Raw genomic sequence first — 19,787 nt, 5'->3', positions numbered from 1 at the left:
GCTATGCTCGTCCTATGCCGTATGGTGGCGCGTCGAACGAACTTTCTGAAAGCCATTATTTTTCGTCGTTTGCCTACTGATTTGGGTCTTCACACACCGTAAACTTGTAAGTAAACCATTAACCTTTCAATGTTGTATTTTTTTGTAGATATAGCTTAGATATTCCCCTTGTTGTGTGAATTTTTTTAAATTTCTATCTGATCTCTAGTCATGATCTATAAATTTCTTTATTAAACCACCTTTTCCCCCCTTTTCCCCCTTTTCCCCACCCCTCTATCTTTCTTTTGAAAAAGGGGTGGGGAAAAAGGGGAAAAAAGGGTGTAATAAAGAAATTTATAGATCATGACTAGAGATCAGAAAAAAATTAAAAAAATTCACACAACAAGGGGAATATCTAAGCTATATCTACAAAAAAATACAACATTGAAAGGTTAATGGTTTACTTACAAGTTTACGGTGTGTGAAGACCCAAATCAGTACGCAAACGAGGAAAAATAATTGTTTTCAGAAAAATCGTTCGACGCGCCACCATACGGCATAGGACGAGCATAGCTTCAAGGGGTTTATAGCCGTTCGTAGTCTTTACTTCGTAGTCTGTGCTAGAACTAAACGTAACAGAGAGCAGACGAAAATGGGACCATCTAGCGGCGGGAACCCACATTGATGGTGAATGAAGTTTCGGGACAGGAGAACAAAAGAATGGGGAAAACCACCAGAAGATGGAGAAAGAAACTGTTGCGTTCAACGGGAATTTAAAAAAAAAAGAGCCAACAACCAGAAACGCGAAAGGAATTCGAATGTTTGATCGACCAAACAGATTCCTCTTCAAATAAAAGACGAACGCGTCTAGAAAAAAAAAAAAAACCATCAGACCTGTTTTGTTTTATTTCCGCGTAACGGATTCATAAAAGACCTGCTGATGGCTGAGTTATGTTAGAACAACTCTTAAACAATTAAAGGCAGCGAAAAATTCTTGTATGCCAAGAATTCGTGTTAGCGTTTCAAACGCATCGCAAAATATGAGATTCACATAACAATTACAGCATTTTCAATTAAGAAAGATAATCGCAATGTGCTAGACTTGTACACCATTAACTAGAATCGAATCTTTTAACTTCATGTTCTTAATTAAACCGCTTTATTTTAACCGTTACGCCTTCAACACAACAAGTCTAAATTGGAAATGATTCTATACCACATTTCGAGGAGGGTTGACCCTTTTCAAACGGAAGGTGAAACGAACCAGAAATTAGAAACAAAAACAAAAATCTGTGTCACTGGAAATGCTCCCCCACAGGCGGTCGAGTCGGTGACTGAGTGCGTGCGTGTGTGACATCGCCATGTCTTTTTTTTTTCTTTCTTTCCCCGCTGACACCACCGGTGCCGTTGACCTCAGCTCCATCAAACGCAGACGTCACCTAAGAGCAAGACCATATTTGATCATCTGGCCGCCGTTGCGCGCACCTTAAACATCCGTCGGCCGTTCTTCCTCTCCTGCCCCATGTGTTGGGTTAAAGGTTTCCTTCGTCCAACCGAAGCAAGACAATTTAAAGCGGACGTGTTATTCTGCTTTTCATCTTTCTATTTGTTTCATATACAATTAAATTTCGAAATGAAATGCTGGCCGGTGAAAACGGTTTGCTCTTGGTATGACCTTACCGGAATAGTGTTGCGCCAACAAAAAGCTTCTGGTTCGTTAAATAAAAAAAATAAAATCTTTAAAGAAACAGACAAAAAAAAAAAAAGAACCTTGCATTTTCTATTAAATTATCTTCCATTCTTGTTTTGCTGGCCATGTTGAACGATAAATGCTACGCGTCCCTCTCGAACTGAAGAATTTCGAACATGACTTGAAGACAAGAAAAAGAAACATTTTTTTTTGTTTACGAGATTGCAATCACACGCTAAAGGACATGAAAAAGAAAAAAATGTTGCGAAAAAGGATGTCATTGAAAAATGCGAAAGCCAAGCCAAGATAGATGGTTCAATAAAAATATCGCGTGGAATGCAAAGTTGGATCTCCTCTGCAGACGACATTTTGTTTTCTCGGGTTTTAGGGAAATGACCTGCTCATCTGCTGATGTGCGTAAATAAATGTTTGCGTACATGAATACTAACGAGCGTTTGAACACACAATCTTTATAGTTGAGTAGCTCAAATTCTAGTAGACCGGATCAGATTTGAGTAAACCAGACTGAGAGCAGGTTTGTTTATACAACTAAAACTGACCTGCAGATGCAGCACTCTTAACGAGAATGCCGTGGAGAGCAGCTAAAACATGAGGCCAAAACGGCAACGGAAAATGGCAGTTGAATGTGAAATGACGAAGAAGAAATTCTAAACAATAAAATCTAACATTGATACGATAACAAAATTATTGTCTGGCCAACATGCGAACTGAAAGCGATTGCCTCTTTTTCACATCTTCCGGCTACAATCAGAAAGGAATTCTCTTCTATTGCAGTCGCTGTTTAATAGGTCCTCATTTTATATGCAAAAAACAAAAATGAGGGCAATGAAGAATCAGAGTGTCTTTAAAATATTTCAATGTCCCCTGGAGCGCAGAACGACAGAAGCCGATCAATCTTTCTGATAATATCCAATCAACTGTAGCATCTAATTCTGTGAGCGCTTTATTTAAATTCATTTGTTTTTTTTTTTCTATTTGCTGAGCACACTCATTAGATTCATTTTTTTTTTTTTTTGTGAAAGATTCGTGATCCCTATCGGATCCGCTTTAAAGACCTTGATGCTTCGCTTCCAGCTCTGTGTCAAAGTTATAGGCGATATCCTTTTGAAATCAGAAAAAGAAAGAAAATGGAGGGGAGAGTTGGAGATCGGGCATACCTTTGGGGGTGGTCCAGGGGACGAGTGATCCATGGCCTGCTGCGTGAGTTGGACAGGGTCCCGTTAGATCCATCTCCCTTGGAGCAACTTACGAGACCTTTGCGGGTGTTTATACCGCAACAGCAGACGCTTCTCCTCCAATCTTTTTATCTCTTTGCCCGGTGATATTGTGAGACATTCCTCGGCCAGATATACCAAGAGAATGGGAAAAGAAAAACGTTTTCCTCTAGCGCTGTCAACCTGTTACAACAAATAAGACACGCCTTATTTCTTTGGAACGCTGCGATGTGGTCATTTCCGTCCGAAAAATTGTGTGTACGGTCGTCGAAGATGCGGAAGACATTCCAGACATTTCTCTCGACAAAGTTCAGGTTATAAACGACGTGAGAACCGACAAGGTAAAAAATTCGATCGTATATATTTTGTCTATACTGATACGTTTGGAAGTCACGAGCTTCACTAATGAAAAACCCTATATCTTTTTCTTTTTTTTTTTTTAAGGGAAAATTGCAATTAGCTGGAGGGCTTCGTGTTGATTTGTTTCATAGACGTTCTCATTACTTAGTAACTCCCTTTTATCCAGTGTGGTATAGTTTTCAAACGAGAGACGAGAGTGGCAGCGGCCAAAACATTTTGAATTTCTTATACGGGGTCAAATAGGGGAGAGAAAAACAAAACAAATTCTTGGGTCTAATGTCAGTATACACATATCGCTTTAGGCCATGTATTGTTCTTTTAAAAAAATAAAACTGTGTGTATTTTAATTCTTTTAACCTCCTCCGTTCGTACAACAGCATGGGGTTATCATCGTTGATACGTTGATATACTTTCAAGGTAGCCGATTCCTCTTCCATTCCGTTCTAATTGGCTGTGAAGTCTTTGAGGTATGATGAAGACAAAAGGTATAAAATCACGAGTCACACAGACGCCGAACAGGCCGCGCATCGACAATAAGAGCCGAAATGGTTTTCTGTAATAAAAAAAAAAAAAAAAAATGGCCGAGTTAGCGCTACGTCACGCTCTGGATTAACAGGAAGCCATTTTTATTTTGTGCAATTTTAATTTGATTTGATTTCATTTTAATATCTGAAAAATCATCAGCGCAAAAGTCGAAGCCAAAAGCCCAGTGTAAACGTTTAACCGTGACTGGCCGTTATAGAATCAGTTTTCATTATTCGTAAAGGAGATTTAAAACTGCGTGACGACCCAGTTTTACACATCAAATTCTCCTATCGGTTTGTCGATATAATGTAGTGGTATGGCCACCACGGCCCAGCCAGCAGCACGGCATTCTAACAGGCAGTACAGTTATATGTATACATAAAAACTGAATCATTTTGATTCATTCTATGGATTTTTGCATTTCTCTCAACTAGAAAATCTTGGCCGTATACGTTCTTACCCTTTCGTGCACGACTATACGACGAAGTCAACCGTTCTAACCTGTTGGCTTTTTGGAACGTCTTGAGGGGGAAAACAAAAATGAGACGCCCAGCTGGTAGGATTCGTCACAGCATCCATCCGATGAATTCTAATTGGTAAAGGTAATGCTACGTGGGTTGGGTTTTTTCGTTTAGGGTTGCGGTAGATTTGAGAATGAAACATCAATATTCTAAACACGCATTTCCTTTGACTGTATGACTTCACTATACCGCAGAATAAAATAAACAAAAGGGAAAATAAATTTTTAATTTTGCTGACTGGTCGTTTTTCTTCGAGTGCTTACCGAAATTGGCAGTACCGCGTTTTGTTCAGAAAGAATAGAAAAAAAAAATAATAAAAATAAATTCTTAATTGATAAAAAAAAAGATTTTAACGAGCAAACAAAACCTCAAGTAATAACTCGCGTGCTGTTCATTTTCGGGCGGTTGTGTCGACTCGTGTGGCTCTGCATTCTATACAGTTTTTTTTCATTAGCATCTGGTCAGATACGGCCGACATTCGAATGAAAGAATCCAACCCATCATGAATTTTCGTGGGGCTGTTGCGGCTGCGAAGCCCAACGGTAATAATTACATGTTTCCTCGCGGGGAGGGGGGTCCCTTCGTTAGCCTCAAACTGATGGAGCGGAGTGAATCTGGCGCAGCAATTGAAAGAGGGGAGGGGAAAAACAAAAATTAGGCTATACACGAGCCTCAAATGTTTTTACTTCTAAAAATAGTTGAATGAATATACCTTAATTTTTAAATGACGCATTATCAAATGTTATACTTTGTCCCATTTAGAAACCTTTGAAGGTATTCCACATTTCCAAAATCTGATGGAAGTGAAGCGGTCCGAAGGACTGAATGACCTCTTCAGTTCCAGAAAGAAAAGAGTCATCGTACAACATTGTGTGTATTGTATATTATTTCCACGTCACGCACACAGCCATTTGTTATGCAGTACAAAGAAACAATGTTGCCAATTCACAACCAGAATTCTTTTACTTCCTGCCATCTTTTCGTATAGAGGTGAACATCGCCATTGATGGACATCAGCGAGTGACTCATTTAGTTTTCATTCAATTGAACGTTCCACAATTTCCAAATCGAGCCAATGCAGACCTTATGGCATATTTGCTCTCTTCAATTGTTTTATCTATACGGGTTGTTCACAGTTGGTTGATACTCTGCGGCTTGCCGTTGTGGAGATTCTCAGGTGCGGCAACCCGCAACAGTCTCATCGGCAAGCCTCTTGTGCGAATCGGCCGTGGACTTAGCTAGCGCCTTTGAGCTGTTAAAGCATGTAGAAAACAGGACGCACTAAAGCGAAACGCAACTGTTACCTTTCTGAATATACCGGTCGCATATAAGACTGAATTGACCCGAACAAACTGTTAGTCCCAATCGGAATTCTTTCCAGTTCGATGGGGGGGGAAAGAAAATTCGGGTTTCTATAAACATCGGCCATGGCATTCATCATCGATGTAGGCTATACCCCAGTTTCGCCCGTCATTGTACACACAATCCACGTCACATAAAATTCCGGCTTTTGTGTTTGTCCGTGAAAGGACGGACAAGAATCCTATAGTCAAATGTGATATCAAAACTGCGCTTTGGCTATAGGAGGCCTTCAAGGGCGACGAAGATTTATGCGAACAATGATCGGTTGTCTGGGTATATGTACGTGGCAACATAAAGCGTATGTACAGGTGTGTATGCGTGATGCTATAAGGTATACAGACCCTTGGGTGCAGGTTTGAATCACAGGTTTATAACGGGGATTCGATTTTTTTCAAAAGAAGAAGAAGAACCCTGAAGCAGACGTGAAGCTCTCACTCCCGCTGCGATTTGTTACGCCATTATGGTTATTTATCGACATGTCCCTTACAGCTAATGCATACAAACGTTTGGCGGTGGAGATGACCGATAAAATGTATAATCTTAGAATTGCACACTCTGTAAAGTGGATTTGATTCTCAAATTCAACGCACAATGATTGAGCTGCCTTATAACCGATGTGTAGATGTTTCAGTATATCGGCGGCCCCTGCCACTTTAATAAGCGATTAATGCATCGCTTGTTAAGAAGCCAAAGTTATAACACGGGATTTTCTGGTATCACACGGCACCGGTTTGGTCGTAATAATATTATTCCTTGTCCATTAGAAATAGTATGACTGTGTATAATGCGTCGTATAAACATCAACGTCCTTACGAGAAACACTAAAGATGGCCACTTGTTTTCTTATGGATTTAGTATTTCCCGTACGACCACATTATTAAAAAAATCACGCCCAAACATCAAATCGCCGTGCAATCGCATTAACTTAGGTGTAATGTTGTAACAACATGTCGTACATCGCGACCCGTTGAGTTTGTTTACAATCCCGCATAAAGATCCATATACAAAATGGCGTTTAAAACTTTCAAAAATAACAGCACGGCCAAGTTGACAAATTACGCAAATAATAGCAAATTAAAATAACAAAAAGAACTAACTGTTGCGCAATGTTCGATAGCTGTTTAATTCACCTATCGGCGTGTTTAATAAAGCCTTAAACAACGGCTGGAATGGCTATACCAGTTCGTTCAACCTGATGCTGGATCACATGATATGACCCGTTTTGTTGAAAAAGTCCGTCTTTTAATCGGATATAAACAACTATATAACCGCACACACACACACACCCACACACCGAAAGGAATTCCAGAAAATCTGCACCAGTTGCCAGATTGCTCACGAAGAGCAAATAGCGTTATGCATCGTATACATCTTTTGTTCTTATATTCTCTATAGCTCTTGTTCACGGTTTACCGCTTTGAAACTTGATATAGAAAGAAATTGCCCGCAGATTGGACGAGGCGAACGAGTTGCTGAAAAATGAAAATAAAAAGACGAGGATAAAAATATAAAAAAAGGAAGATGCACATCATTAGGCGTGCGAGAGTAATCAGAAGAACTCACAGATCTAAAAAAAAAAAAAATGGTTCCCGAAAGAGTACCGTATAGCATTGAGCTGTTACACGGGCGTTCAGCTATACGCGCCTCAACGTGATTGGTTTTTTTTTTTTTGTTGTTGTCCAGCGAGAAGTCCGCTAACCGGGAACGGTCAGCTCATGGTTTATTGCAGGTAAAGAATAGGTGTACTTTGCAAACAAGGAAAATGTGGAAAGCCTGTTTTTTTTCGATTGCGCAAATGAGACGGAACAAATGCAATTGATTTGCCCCGCTGGCCGATGCGGGATTTTCCAGCAACACTGTCGATATATATATTCTGATTTTCAAGTAGACGTTTCTTGATGTTGCGCAATGAAGCTATTACGCGCTTGTATTCAACTGAGATCGATAATCAATGCAAAATAAGATTGAAGGCGGAATAATGAAATGCGCCGTTAGCGCTTTCTTATGCCGCATGCCGCCGAAACTCTTTTTGGAAGCAAGTATAAGGAAGAAGAGCGATCGGATCCGGTTGAAAGAAGATGCTGAATTTTTCCGATGATGTGAACTGAGAATAAATAATAAGACAGTCCAAGAAAGAGAAGGGGAAAAATGCAACAGGTCTCTCCACAGTTGTCCAGACGGAAGGCCCCCGCAAGCAAATCATCCAACGGAATAGCCAATGGAACGATAGACGCTTTTCCCAAAGACAACATACGTGAACGAAAAAACAAAAAAACAAAACCACCACCCGGAAGTCTTCTTCCCTTCCTCTTCTCTTTTTTTTTCTTGTGTGTGTTACACCCTGGTTGGTGATTCACGGTGCGTTGAACACGTATATATTAAAAAAAGAAAAAAAAAAATTCCGTAAGGCTCTCGACCGCTTATGCCATGGGAACGTTTCGTTCTTGTTTTCGTTTTTTATATTCCGCTTTTTTTTCTCACTTTCCACGCGTCCAGCTGATGTTCAGAAAACAGCTCCTCCTCACTGGGAAAAAAGTCTGCAACAGTCCAGGCTCCACGTCTCTAACGTTTTTCGGCTCTTCCTGTTTACGCGTTGGTTCAATTCGCTCGCCACATTTCGATGCAGAATCTTTTTTTTTTAAATGACAACGTCGCATAAATGTATAAATTTTTCTCTTTGACACCGGACCAGAACACGCTGAGCGTATGATTGGAACTCCAATGAACGTGTGCGCGCCGCACCAAAGTCAAAGTTCACATTCATCGTTGGGTTCAACTATCGTCCGTTTGTCGGGCCACTCGTGCCACGCATTTGTCTAGACGCGCAGTTCGAAACATTCCTTTCGATTCGCCAAGTGTTTTGCACCACCTGTATACGGACTAATCATTTTTCGCCTTATTGGCCAGCGTGTGCAACATGCTGTTGGGCGCACTAAAAAAAAAAAAAAAAGGCGACGGTCAAGGCTGGTGTAATAACCAGTGAGGCGAAAGTCCGCTAGAACTCTCTTCTCCGCCTCGAGGTAAAGTCTCCCATCGTCTTCAGTTGTTTTTCTTTCCTCCTTTTGCAGCTCCTCCCACGTCCGCAGGGCTTTGCACCTGCAGCTGTCTTCGAGGGACGACTTGAAACGGTTCATACACCTAGCAGCGGCATCGAATAGTGGCAGTCTTCTTCGGATCGCTTCGACCGGTGCAAGTGTTTTCCAGCAGCTCCTCAAAGTCTCATCATCTTTTTGTTTGAAATCTCCGTTTAGTTTTTCAATTTTCGGTTTGTTATTCCCTACCCTCGTACGGAGTGCGATTCTACACGGAGGCGTTGAATTGTCATCAACAAAATCGGATCGTCTTGAGCTCATCACTTCGTTTTATTTTCAAAAAAAAACAAAAAGGTAAGAACTTCTTTTGAATTAGAATGGCCCTTGTGCGTTATAGCAGTTGCGTGTTTTTTTTGTTTTTTTGAAGTACCATATACGTACACAGCGATGCCTTTTTTCTTTGGGAGGGGAGGATAACACAAGATTGACCGCTATTTCTTAATTCTTTTCCCCCCGTTGGCGTGAATCGTATTAACGTTTTATTTTTGTGATCAAACTGAACCTCAGGGTGTCGGGGATCGAAAAGAACCTGTTTATACCTCTCACAGGTTAGTAGTAAAAGAATGTCGATTTGATTTCCGCCTCTGACAAGATTGAGAAAATTTGGGTCACTACTTGACTTCTGGACACATTGTTGTTGAACAATCATCAAAAGATGAGTTTTAAAAAAATGGAAAGAAAACAAGAGGTGGAAGGCTATATGGAGGGTAAGAAGGTATAAGCATTTGAGGCTTCCAGGTAGACCTTTTTTTCCCAGGTACAACTAGTCATCAACATTCCTCTCTTCTCTTTTTGTTGTTGCTGTTGAAAGGAGCTCTATGATTATACCGGTGGTGTATTTATGTATGCAATCTTGGCGGCAATCGTTCAGCTTCTTATTTTTTTTGTTGGGTTGAACAAAAGAATACGAGGCGACGTAAGAAAGAAAAGGCTTTCAGTTTTCTTACGTTGGGATTTAATAAGAAGCTTCAGAAAGAAAAGCTTATATCCAAACAAGCCGAATACAGAATAGAGAGAAGAGCCATTTGGTTATCGTCGTTGGGATAGGATTTTTCTTTTATTCCTTTTTTAGGTCAGGATTGTAAGTCTCGAGGAAATGTCCATGCAGAGAGGGTGGCTTAGAAACTCATTTCCAAAAGGAAATAAACATACGAGAAAGCATTCCTCAACCATGTCGTTGCATCCTCTTTCACAAGTGCCGTTAGCCCTTGGAACCAAAAAGAACCCTCTGTTATTTTCTTTTATGTTTTTTTCATTTTTTTTTTCTTTTTCACTCACACACACACACGTACACACCTTGGGTTTTATAACAAGGTATACGTGTGCGTCTCTCCCATTTTTTTTTTTTTCCAGTTTGGTTCGCTCCCTTCTGCCCTTTTCCTTTTCCCAGTGGCTCGTTTTATTTCAAGTTTCAAGATCTCGATAGGACCGTCTGGATTTCTTGTTGTTATAGACCTACCGTATCGGTCCAGCGCTCGAAAACCAACGGTACTACCTGCAGAGATGTACCGGTGTAATATTACGGAAGATCTCTCCCTCCTTGTGGCGCATCTTTTGAAAAATCTTTTCAAAGGTAAGAAGACGCTCTCCAGCAGGTAGCCATCTTGATTGAAGGGAGGGGAGGGGGGTTTAACCGTTAGGAGAGATACGTTTTTACATAAAATTTAGACTTTTGCGTGTTATATAGTTCTATACAGCGTTGCGTCATCTTTATACCTGACGTGTGTACGGTCATTTACCTTATGGGTGGAGCACGATGGGTGTTGCATTTTCAAGCTTTTGTTAACCTTTTTTTTCTGTTGTTTATTTTGTTGTTGCTCTCATCAAAAATGCAAGAAATTGGCTCATTTTGTTGAATTGCGAGTCTCTTTATACCCCGACAGATAGGGCAAAAACAAGAATGATTCAATTAAGTTGAGTTTGAACGAGAAACAGGATTAGAAATTCTTGTCTTTTTATGGCAACGGGTGAACAGAAAACTGTCAACGAAACAACGGAATCGCTAAAAATGTCGGCCGCGCCAGCCGGTTTCTATATAACTGTTTGTGTCGACTCAAAGTCCCAACGTTGACACAACCTGTTGCGCTGAGAAGAACACCATCAAGAATGAAAATAAAATAAAATAAAATATAAGAAATAGAAACAAAAAAGAGCAGCGAAAAGAAAGCAAAAAAATAAAACGTTGTTAAGATCACGAAAGATCGTGATGATTGTTGATGATCTTCACGACGAGTGCACATCCGTTCGAGTGTCTAAGTGACTCCCGCCCGTCCATCGGATCATTCACGAAGTCGAAAGACGACGACGACAAAAAAAAAGCGAGGGTGGGTCAGAGAAAAAAAGGGCAGATTACACTTGACACTCTTATCTTTTTATACTTGATCGTGACATCAACACGAAATATAAAACCAAACAGCAAAAGAAAACAACACAAAAACTGAAATGACGCAAGATATTATAGGAATATGAAGGCCCAAGTTCAAGGTCCAACTCTTCTTCTTTTTTTCAAATCGTGAACTTCCTAAAGCATCGCCCTGCGGCGTTGTCACATTATCAAGATATTTCTCATCGTCCTTAATTCCAATTTTCTACGAGCGTTGAACACTTTCATTACAACTAACACGAGTCGTGTTTATTTTTTATCGCTTGTCTTGTCTTCACTTTTCGAAAATTGATCGTTAAAAACAATAGGAAATAAATCGGTTCGTTGCTCTCGCCAAACGGCTCTCACAAGGTGTGTGAAACGGTTACGCGTTTTACCTGCGCCCGATGGTCTTGTGCGGAAACAAAAGACAAAAAACCTTGACCATCAGTTCTGTGACTTTTCAAGAACAAGTTACTGAAGAAAATCCGACAGATTGTGCGTCTGATTAGGAGCGTATATACCCCTTTTCTTTTCTTTTTTTCAAAGGCTTTTTTACATTTAGAATCGCGGAAGGACCGAAAACCGTTGGTTTCATTTCAAACGGGTCTCCAATTTTCAGACGCATGGAACCCGGAAAAGAAGAAGACTGAGATTACGTCTTTTTATTTTCTTTTCTATATAGCAGCCCGGCTGCTAGCGCATCTGGCAAGCACGGCCGCTATAAAGGTTCCATGAACCGGTATGCGCGTCAATTGTTTCTGAAGTTTCAAACGTTCCCAGTTTCTGTCCAGCCATTTTTTTTTTGTTTTTGTTCAACCTGTTCCAACCTTTTTTTTTTTTTATTTTATTTAATTTTTTTCGCAGCACGTTGACAAAAAAAAAATAATTTCAAAGTCGATCGTCTTTTGTTTTCCCATGGTTCTCGTCGGCTGGACAAACTCCTTCGTGCAGTGTCCCTTTTGCGGTCGTACACCATCCAACTGCAGTGGCCGCAACAAGTTCTTCGTCCCGTTCTTTTTTGACAATATCTGACAACGTCTGGTCACCTGGCTCTCCTTAATCTTTTCACTAACAAGCCTCCGTTCCCAAGAAATCTTCAATGAACGAAACGAAAAATGAATGGCCGTTGTTTTCTCAAAACTACTGCGTGCAATCACCTTGTTGCTCGAAAGAAACAGTTATACGCGTGTGTGGTCCACTGCTGTTGCGGATGCTGCTCAGTGGACCGAAATGACCCGCATTGCATCGATTTCAAACTCATTTTGATTTTAAAGCGCAATGTCAATGTTCTTTCACGAGCATCTTGGCTTTCTTTCATTTGTTTTTGAACTTGCGAGGGTGGGAGAATTGTAACTGGTCATCACCGGTTTACCACGGCCGACGTTCTCGTCTGCATCGCGATAGCAACAGGTGCGTCACCCGAGCGCTACACAGTGGCCGTGCACAGGGGGAAACCGTTAACTTGCACGACTGCAACCCAAACTCGCAATTGATGCCAACCAGACGATGTCCAACAGGCCCTTGTTTCCCTTTCTGTAGGCGACTCGGAGATAATCGAAGTGCGACTATTGGCTGAACGCTTGATGCAAGCGAACTGAATTTTGTGTGTGTGTGTGTGTGTAATTGGGTCTCGTTAAGTTCAATAATGACCAGAGACTCTGAGAAACTGCACGATATCCAACACTTTTTGTTGTTGCTGTTGTTGTTACTTGTTCCACCTTCAAAAATTGGCTCGTAAAAATGTGCGTTTCCTTTTAGTTTTCAACACAAGTTCAAGAAGAAATATGTACCGTTGCGGACCGCGAGCTGTATAAAAGACTCTCTCTCTAACCCACACACACACACACTCTCTCGCCACGTAACTTGCCAGTCCCCTGAAGGCGTGTATACGTATGGCCGTCCTGTTGCTGGGCACTTTTCGTTTTTTTTTTTTTGTTTTTTACGTTGCCAACTTTTTGAACTGCCATTATCCGATGGGTTTACAATTAAAAAAAAACAACAATGGGTAGTAGGCAAACTATCAATGGGCGATAGTGTCGTATATGTGTGCACAATAACCGACACCGTACATCATGTTAGTTTCCGTTTTAAAGGGAAAGGAAGGAAGACAAAAGCAACATCCGTTTTCGTTATTCCGACGACGATTTTGGTCAGCGCTTCCGGGCATCCGCTTGTTATCGTCATTTCCTTTTTTTTTTTTAAAATACCAAAATCCCCTAAAGAGACACAAGTAAAAAGAAATGAACGAATTCACGTCGTGGCAACGAACCCGAAAGGCTCTACAGTTTTTTTTTTTTGTTTTGTTTGTGCGTGTACGTCAATCACGTTCTTCCTTTTTTAAAATGTCATTGTTTTTGCGATTGACGAAAAGACTTTCGGCTGGATGAACACGACCCCAATCGCGTGCGCTCATCGCCTCTTCTTTCGCCCGTTAACGGCTGACCGGCTTGTTCCAATCGTCGGTCAATCAGGGCATCAGCTTGCGTCGCACCGCAGGGCTTTCCGCCATTTCACGGCGTGATGACGTCATAACAAAATGTCGATGCCGTCCGATTATTATAAGAAAACTGAAAGTGCATTGATCCAAAACGACAGGTGGTCTTACCTTCTGCCCATCTGCCAGTCGATGTTAGAATAACCATGTTTTTCTCATTACCATTTTCACAGGTTCGCCATTTGTTAGACGAGCGAAACACAGTCTATCGCATCTCTCGTTGCTGCCATACGTTGGGCAGCGGATTCCAAAGGGACATCGAACGGAGCCTTCACTACCTTCTAAATATTCGGGAATAATGAAAAGCCGGGGGTCGACAACCATGCCAGCTCTGATGGCTCTGCTCTTCGCCGTCCTTCAGGTAACTTCATCATCAATTCGAAGGCCTGTTAAAAACTATATGCAAATCTGATATTCTCGGTATTCAACGGCAAAGCTATTTTCGAAACTCGATGGCTTAAAGGAGATGTAAACTGGTAGAAAGGTCGGCGTGAAACAGCTGCACATACGAATGGCCACATTGGCCGCCATTGTTATTGACCAGCTTTTGTCGGGATGGCATTACATTTTTTTTTTTTTTGGAGAGCCAATGTGACGTAAATGAGATGGGGGTTTTATGCAGACAAATCAATCGGTGTATTAGATGCTTGTATTACATTCAAATTTTAAGCAGTACAGACGCTTATAGGAAATGATCTTAAAGGGATTTTTAATAAACCAAGGGCGGAAGCAAAAGATTCACCGGTCACGGATCGCATTGGCTGTTTGATTGCTCCTCTTTTGTTTTACTCTTTTCATTGATGAAACAAAACATCGACGGGTCTATGAATTTCACCCAAAAAAAAACTGGGATCGGCTTCTAGGAAATAAACCGTAAAATTCAGTTGAATGTATTTCACATGTACCAAGTCTGGAAATTATACGTCGTTGCTGGCGGGCTCCGTGACAACGGACTCTGTCGTTTTTTTTTAAAGTTATACACGTTGTAGTCTGCGGCTGATATGTTCTTAACGGTACCCAAGTTACGAGCCAAAATGCTAAGGGATGTGTACATACATATCCGCCGGCTCTCGATTCTATACGCCTCATCGAACATAAGCCGGTGGGAAGGAACAAACAAAAAAAAAAAAAATCTTTTCCATTTTTGAAAAATAACGGCTGGCGTCTGTTGGCCGCCCCCCCCTTCGTTCGAATGAAAGAGAAAAGGAAGGGACCTTGGGTTTTATCGTTACTGTATGTGGCTTTGATGGGAATGCGCATAGGGAAAGGAGAAGGTGATGAAAGGGGAAGAAGAAAAATATTAAAAAAAGAAGAGGAAGTTACAGGTAAAATGCAGTTAGGTTATGTTGTTTGCGGTCGTCAGGATTGGATGTCTCTGCATTTATACAGCCTATTCTTGTTGAGACCATTTGGCAGATGTAAAAGCTGCTGGCCACTGCACGCACTTGTTTCGGCATTTCCTTATCGGAACTGTTCCTTTTATTTTTGGAGAGGGATGTCCGTGTATAGATGCAACGGTATTCTTTTCACGTCTATTTCAAGTGCGGTCTACCGATTTCTGATTTGTTTATTTGCCGCTTAGCTGCGGACTCGAGGTGAATCAGTTTCGAATGCAAAGGAATGCCGAGTCACTGGCCGCGTCAAAAATGAGATGGCGTGTTAATGGCCAATGAGGAAAACCCAAAAACTGGTGGCCAAAATGTGAATGAACATCATCAAGAGCTGAAGCTTTTATTTTTTTTTTAAAACTTTACGTAATATTTTTTTTTAAATGCTACGTGGACCGAGATGGGCCAAAAGGTCACAGCCTCGGCTTTTGGATATTAGAAACGCCTTATCGCGTGCACCATCCGTGTTTTTCCCCTTTCATTTGTTTTTGTTTTTCTGTTACCAGAATCAACTCGCCCCTCGGGATCGTAACGCCCATTCAACAACATTCCGGCTGGAAAAAAAAGGTTTTGGACTCTTATCCCTCTCGGATTTCCATCTTGAAATGTTGAAACAGTCCCGTACACATCAGCGCTTATCACAGTTTGAAAGGAACGATGCGGCTTATGATTTAATTATGGAGAGTCCATGCAAAAAGGATCAAATCTCAGATGAAATTTTGCTTCGTCTATTTCAAGCGGATCTTTTGTACCGTGTCATTTACATCTATACCAGGACGTTATTCGAGCGAGGCGGGAAAAAGAGAGTCAGCCAGTCAGATGCAGTGGACCGTATAATATATGCATAACGTTGCGCATTTCGTATACGTAAACAATAAAGGCTCTAGCCCAACGGGGGAGAGAAGCAGCACTAAAATCTCTAATGTTTTTACGACTTTGCATTGGACGCTGTCGTGAATGGAGAGCGTGCGCACGCTCTCCATTCACCGCCCCGCAACAATGCCGGCCATTCGCAGTAGACCGGCCAGGAAAACAAATAAAAAGATGGTCGCTCTACTTTTATTATTGTAGACACCCCGTGACGGTTTGATTCATATTTGATGTTTTACGACGACAAAGTTTAGTCGTCACAAAAGGTTATGGCTTTTATCTTTTTTTTTGTTGGAAACTTATGCAAACAACTGCGCCCTTATTTTCCAAAGGCTTTAATGACGTCATTATGATTTAATTTTTTAAGGAAAACAAAACACCGAGGCCCTTTAATAAAAATAGAAATATCAATTAACAAATAACAATTGAATTGAATTGGTTATTAGGTGAGCGTGGGCCAGAATGCGCTCGGTCAGGAACCTTGGCAACAGGAACGCCCTGTGAACCTTCCGCAAATTCAGAATCTGGAAGTGATGTGCGCCAAGGATCACATGGAAGTGCAGTTGTCTTTCGACAAGCCCTTCACCGGCCTCGTCTTCTCCAAGGGCCAATTCGGCCAGGACAACTGCGTCTACGTCCACCCGAAATCGAGCCGCACCAATTTCCGTTTCTCCATCATCTACAACGGATGCGGAACGAAACCGGACGCCAAGGGCAAGTTCTACGAGAACACGGTCGTCGTCCAGTACGACGAAGAGCTCATCGAAGTGTGGGATGAAGCCAAACGTCTGCGTTGCGAATGGTACAACGATTACGAGAAGACGGCCACCAAACCACCGATGGTCATCGCCGATCTCGAAGTCGTCGAACTCAATTTCCGAGGTTAAATTTTGTTTAAAAATTATATTCTGACCCATTTCTTCATTTCTAAAATGAACTCGATTGATCTCTGCCTATTCACAGGTGACAACGTCGATTGTTGGATGGAGATTCAAAACGGGAAAGGACCGTGGGCGAGTCCAATCAGTGGCATCGTTCCACTCGGCTCCACACTGACCATGGTGGTCGCCATCAACGATCTAGCCGGTACTTAAATTATTCCATTTCTTTTGCCAATTTCTTTTCACCCATTTCGTTTGCCAATTTCGTTTCCCCATTCAAATGGTATTACACGTAATAACAGACCCATTTCTTTTGATGTCTTTGCAGGTGAATTCGACATGCGCGTCAAATCGTGCGAAGCGTCAGATGGCGTTAACAGACCGATCCAGCTGTCGGACGAGCACGGCTGCGTCCTCCGCCCCAAAATGGTGTCCAAGTTCTTGAAATTGCGCAGCAACGACGGCCGTTCGACTGTCATGAGCTACGCTTTCTTCCACGCTTTCAAGTTCCCCGACTCGCTCCAGGTTTACATCCGCTGCAAAGTGGAAATCTGCCGTCACGGATGCCCGGAGCATTGCGACAAGACCATCAGCCGAGCGGTCGATCAGCAGCTGGCCTACACCAGCGAGACCAAGGCGTCGTACAGTCCGGCCGGATCAGCTCCGATTGCAGCCTTCTCCCCGATTCCGGCGCAACAGAAATCCGCCTACGAACTGCCTCCTCAACCAGTTCCCGTCCGCAATTCGTTGCCGCCAGTGCTGCCACCTCAGGGGCAACAGTATTTAGCTCAAAGGCGGACGCCCCTTCCGGCGACTCCAGTTAAAGAACCAGAAGTGGAACAGCCCAGCAGCAAGCGTCCGTTCTTTGGCCTCCTCGGACGCAATAAGGCGAGCAGTGCTGATCGTTCCACTCGTCCTGGACTCTTCCAGAAGAAGAAGGACAATTTCAGTCCAGTTGCCTCCGCACAGGTGGCTCCCCCACCTCAAGCGCAGGCTCAGGTAGTCGACGTGCCCATTCCGATCCCGGGCAGCCGGACACAGGACGAAGGGCTGATGGTCTCTCTTCCTTCTTCCATTTCCATCGACCGCCCTGAGGCTAAAGAGAACAAGAAACCCGAGGACAATAAATATTCAGAACGCGGACCGGGCAAATTCCCGCACGGACCGCGCAGTCTCAATTTCGATAAATTCGAGTAAGTTCAATTCAAATAAAAACAAAAATCATTTCATTTGCCAAAACGTTTAAACATCATTTGTTCTGTTTGTTTTGTTTTTTGCACAGCATCGCTCACATTCACGACCTGAGCCAATACGAAGTGAGGGAAAGGAAAGAGGGCGTCAAGAGCCGATCGAAGCGCTCGTACGCCATTCACGAACGCCACGTGCGCAGCGCCGATGTTGGCGTTAAGGTCGGCTACGAAGTCATCTCGGCCGTCGATTTGGCTTTCTCGTTGAACAGCAATTCCACCAATAACGACGGAGACATGCCCAGCGTCACCATTTTCCAGGGCAAGATCCGCGAGGAAGTCGTCTACGGAATTTGTTTGCCCGCTCCGGGCTTCTCGGCCCTGTTCGTCCTATTGGCCATGTGCGTCGTCATATCCGTGCTGGTCGCATCCTTCCTCTGCTACCACCGGCAATTGCAAAAAGCTGACCACGATGGCCCGTCTCATCCGCACATGAGCGTGGTCGGAAGCGTCGTCGCACCTTCTATGCCGTTCCGTGACTGGAGCACGGTCCACTTTATCCGCAATCCGAGTAAATCTGTTTTAGAGACCCAGTCTTAAGTGGCGGAAATGAACCAGCCAAGAGCATCGTGAATTGTTTGATCAATGCCCACACGTTTTTGAAGTAAAACAAAACAAAAACAGACTCACAAACACAGTACAGAACAGGGCGGGATGGGCGAAGGTTTGATTTGGATTTTGTTTTCTTTGGTTTCAAAATCATTTTTTATTTATTTATTTTTTTAATTATTCTCTCAGTTTTTGTTGAACGAATTTCAGCCCAATTTCGAATCGTATTTGGAAACAAACGCCCCGTATTTTTTGTTTTTTTTTTTTCTGAATCTCTCTTGAAAACATCATGCGGACCGGTTAGGTTTATTTATTGAATCTTTATTTATTTAAAAACTTTGGAGCATTTGTCTTGTTATAGTGGGCTGATTCTCGAGGTCTCGACAAACGAGCAAAAGTTTACCGACTGAGACGAAAGTCGTGGGCTGTCGGCGGATTTCTCCATTACCTTTTTTTTTCATTATTATTGTATGGGTTTTATCTTTTCTTTTAACAAAGGTGTTAATTTTAGTTTCCCCTGAAACGCAAAAGGTTTTTTTTTAATTCCTCCTCCTACACCTACACCTACACCGGACACAATTTTCCATCTCTTCCATCTCAAATTTCGTTATTTTGATCTATGCTCAAAGGCCCTTAAATTATTCCATCTTTTTGAAATTCCTTTTTTGTTAGGTGGACCTTGTTTCTTTGAATTGCCACCATTTTGTTTTTTGTTTTTTTTATAATTTATTCATTTTTTTGTTCGGTTTTTGTTCCGCAACAGGGAAGAATTTAATTTTTTTTTTTTTTTCTGAATGATTTTCGATTTTTGAATATCGATCATTTCTGTGGCTCTTTTTATTCTAATTTCCACATCTGTTCTTGGGGCGGTTTTCACTTTTTGTCATCATTGATTATTTATTGAGAAGAACAAGATATTTACATACCACAATCACGCACACACACACACACACACACACAAACACAAACGGGCAAGGGAGGAGAAACTGATTTGTACACAACCTAACATATTTTAAGTCCTATGAGAGTTAACCTCATTTTCTTTTTGTCCCCTTTGTTCTTCTAATTATTATTTTTGAATTTTTTTATTTATCCTTCTCTACATCCGTCTATTTCTCATTATTTGGATTTGTATCAAGAGATTGACGATACGGAAGAATTGATTCCAATACATTAATGTACAATTCGTTGGGAACCCGCGTACAGCGGCGACTAACGAACAAACGAAA

The 19,787-nt window shown here is 41.9% G+C and overlaps 1 protein-coding gene across 2 annotated transcripts; it reads left to right on the top strand.

Annotated features, from left to right (window-relative positions):
* The first annotated feature begins 8,770 nt into the window (after positions 1-8,770).
* LOC123469440 lies at positions 8,771-19,787 on the top strand. 2 transcript variants are annotated; one of them, XM_045168417.1, is made up of 6 exons: positions 8,771-9,058; positions 13,797-13,984; positions 16,328-16,763; positions 16,845-16,967; positions 17,091-17,955; positions 18,045-19,787. In XM_045168417.1, exons 2-6 carry the CDS (start codon positions 13,922-13,924, stop codon positions 18,547-18,549), a joined length of 1,992 nt encoding a protein of 663 aa, XP_045024352.1. In that variant the 5' UTR covers positions 8,771-9,058; positions 13,797-13,921; the 3' UTR covers positions 18,550-19,787. The 2 variants fall into 2 exon arrangements, with proteins under 2 accessions (XP_045024352.1, XP_045024353.1); XM_045168418.1 differs by lacking the exon at positions 8,771-9,058 and adding an exon at positions 13,539-13,724.

Source organism: Daphnia magna, linkage group LG1 (assembly GCF_020631705.1).
Source record: "Daphnia magna isolate NIES linkage group LG1, ASM2063170v1.1, whole genome shotgun sequence".
In the NCBI taxonomy this organism is placed as follows: Eukaryota; Metazoa; Arthropoda; class Branchiopoda; order Diplostraca; family Daphniidae; genus Daphnia; species Daphnia magna.
The sequence above is the reverse complement of the archived record's forward strand: the minus strand, read 5'-3'. Positions and strand labels throughout refer to the sequence as shown.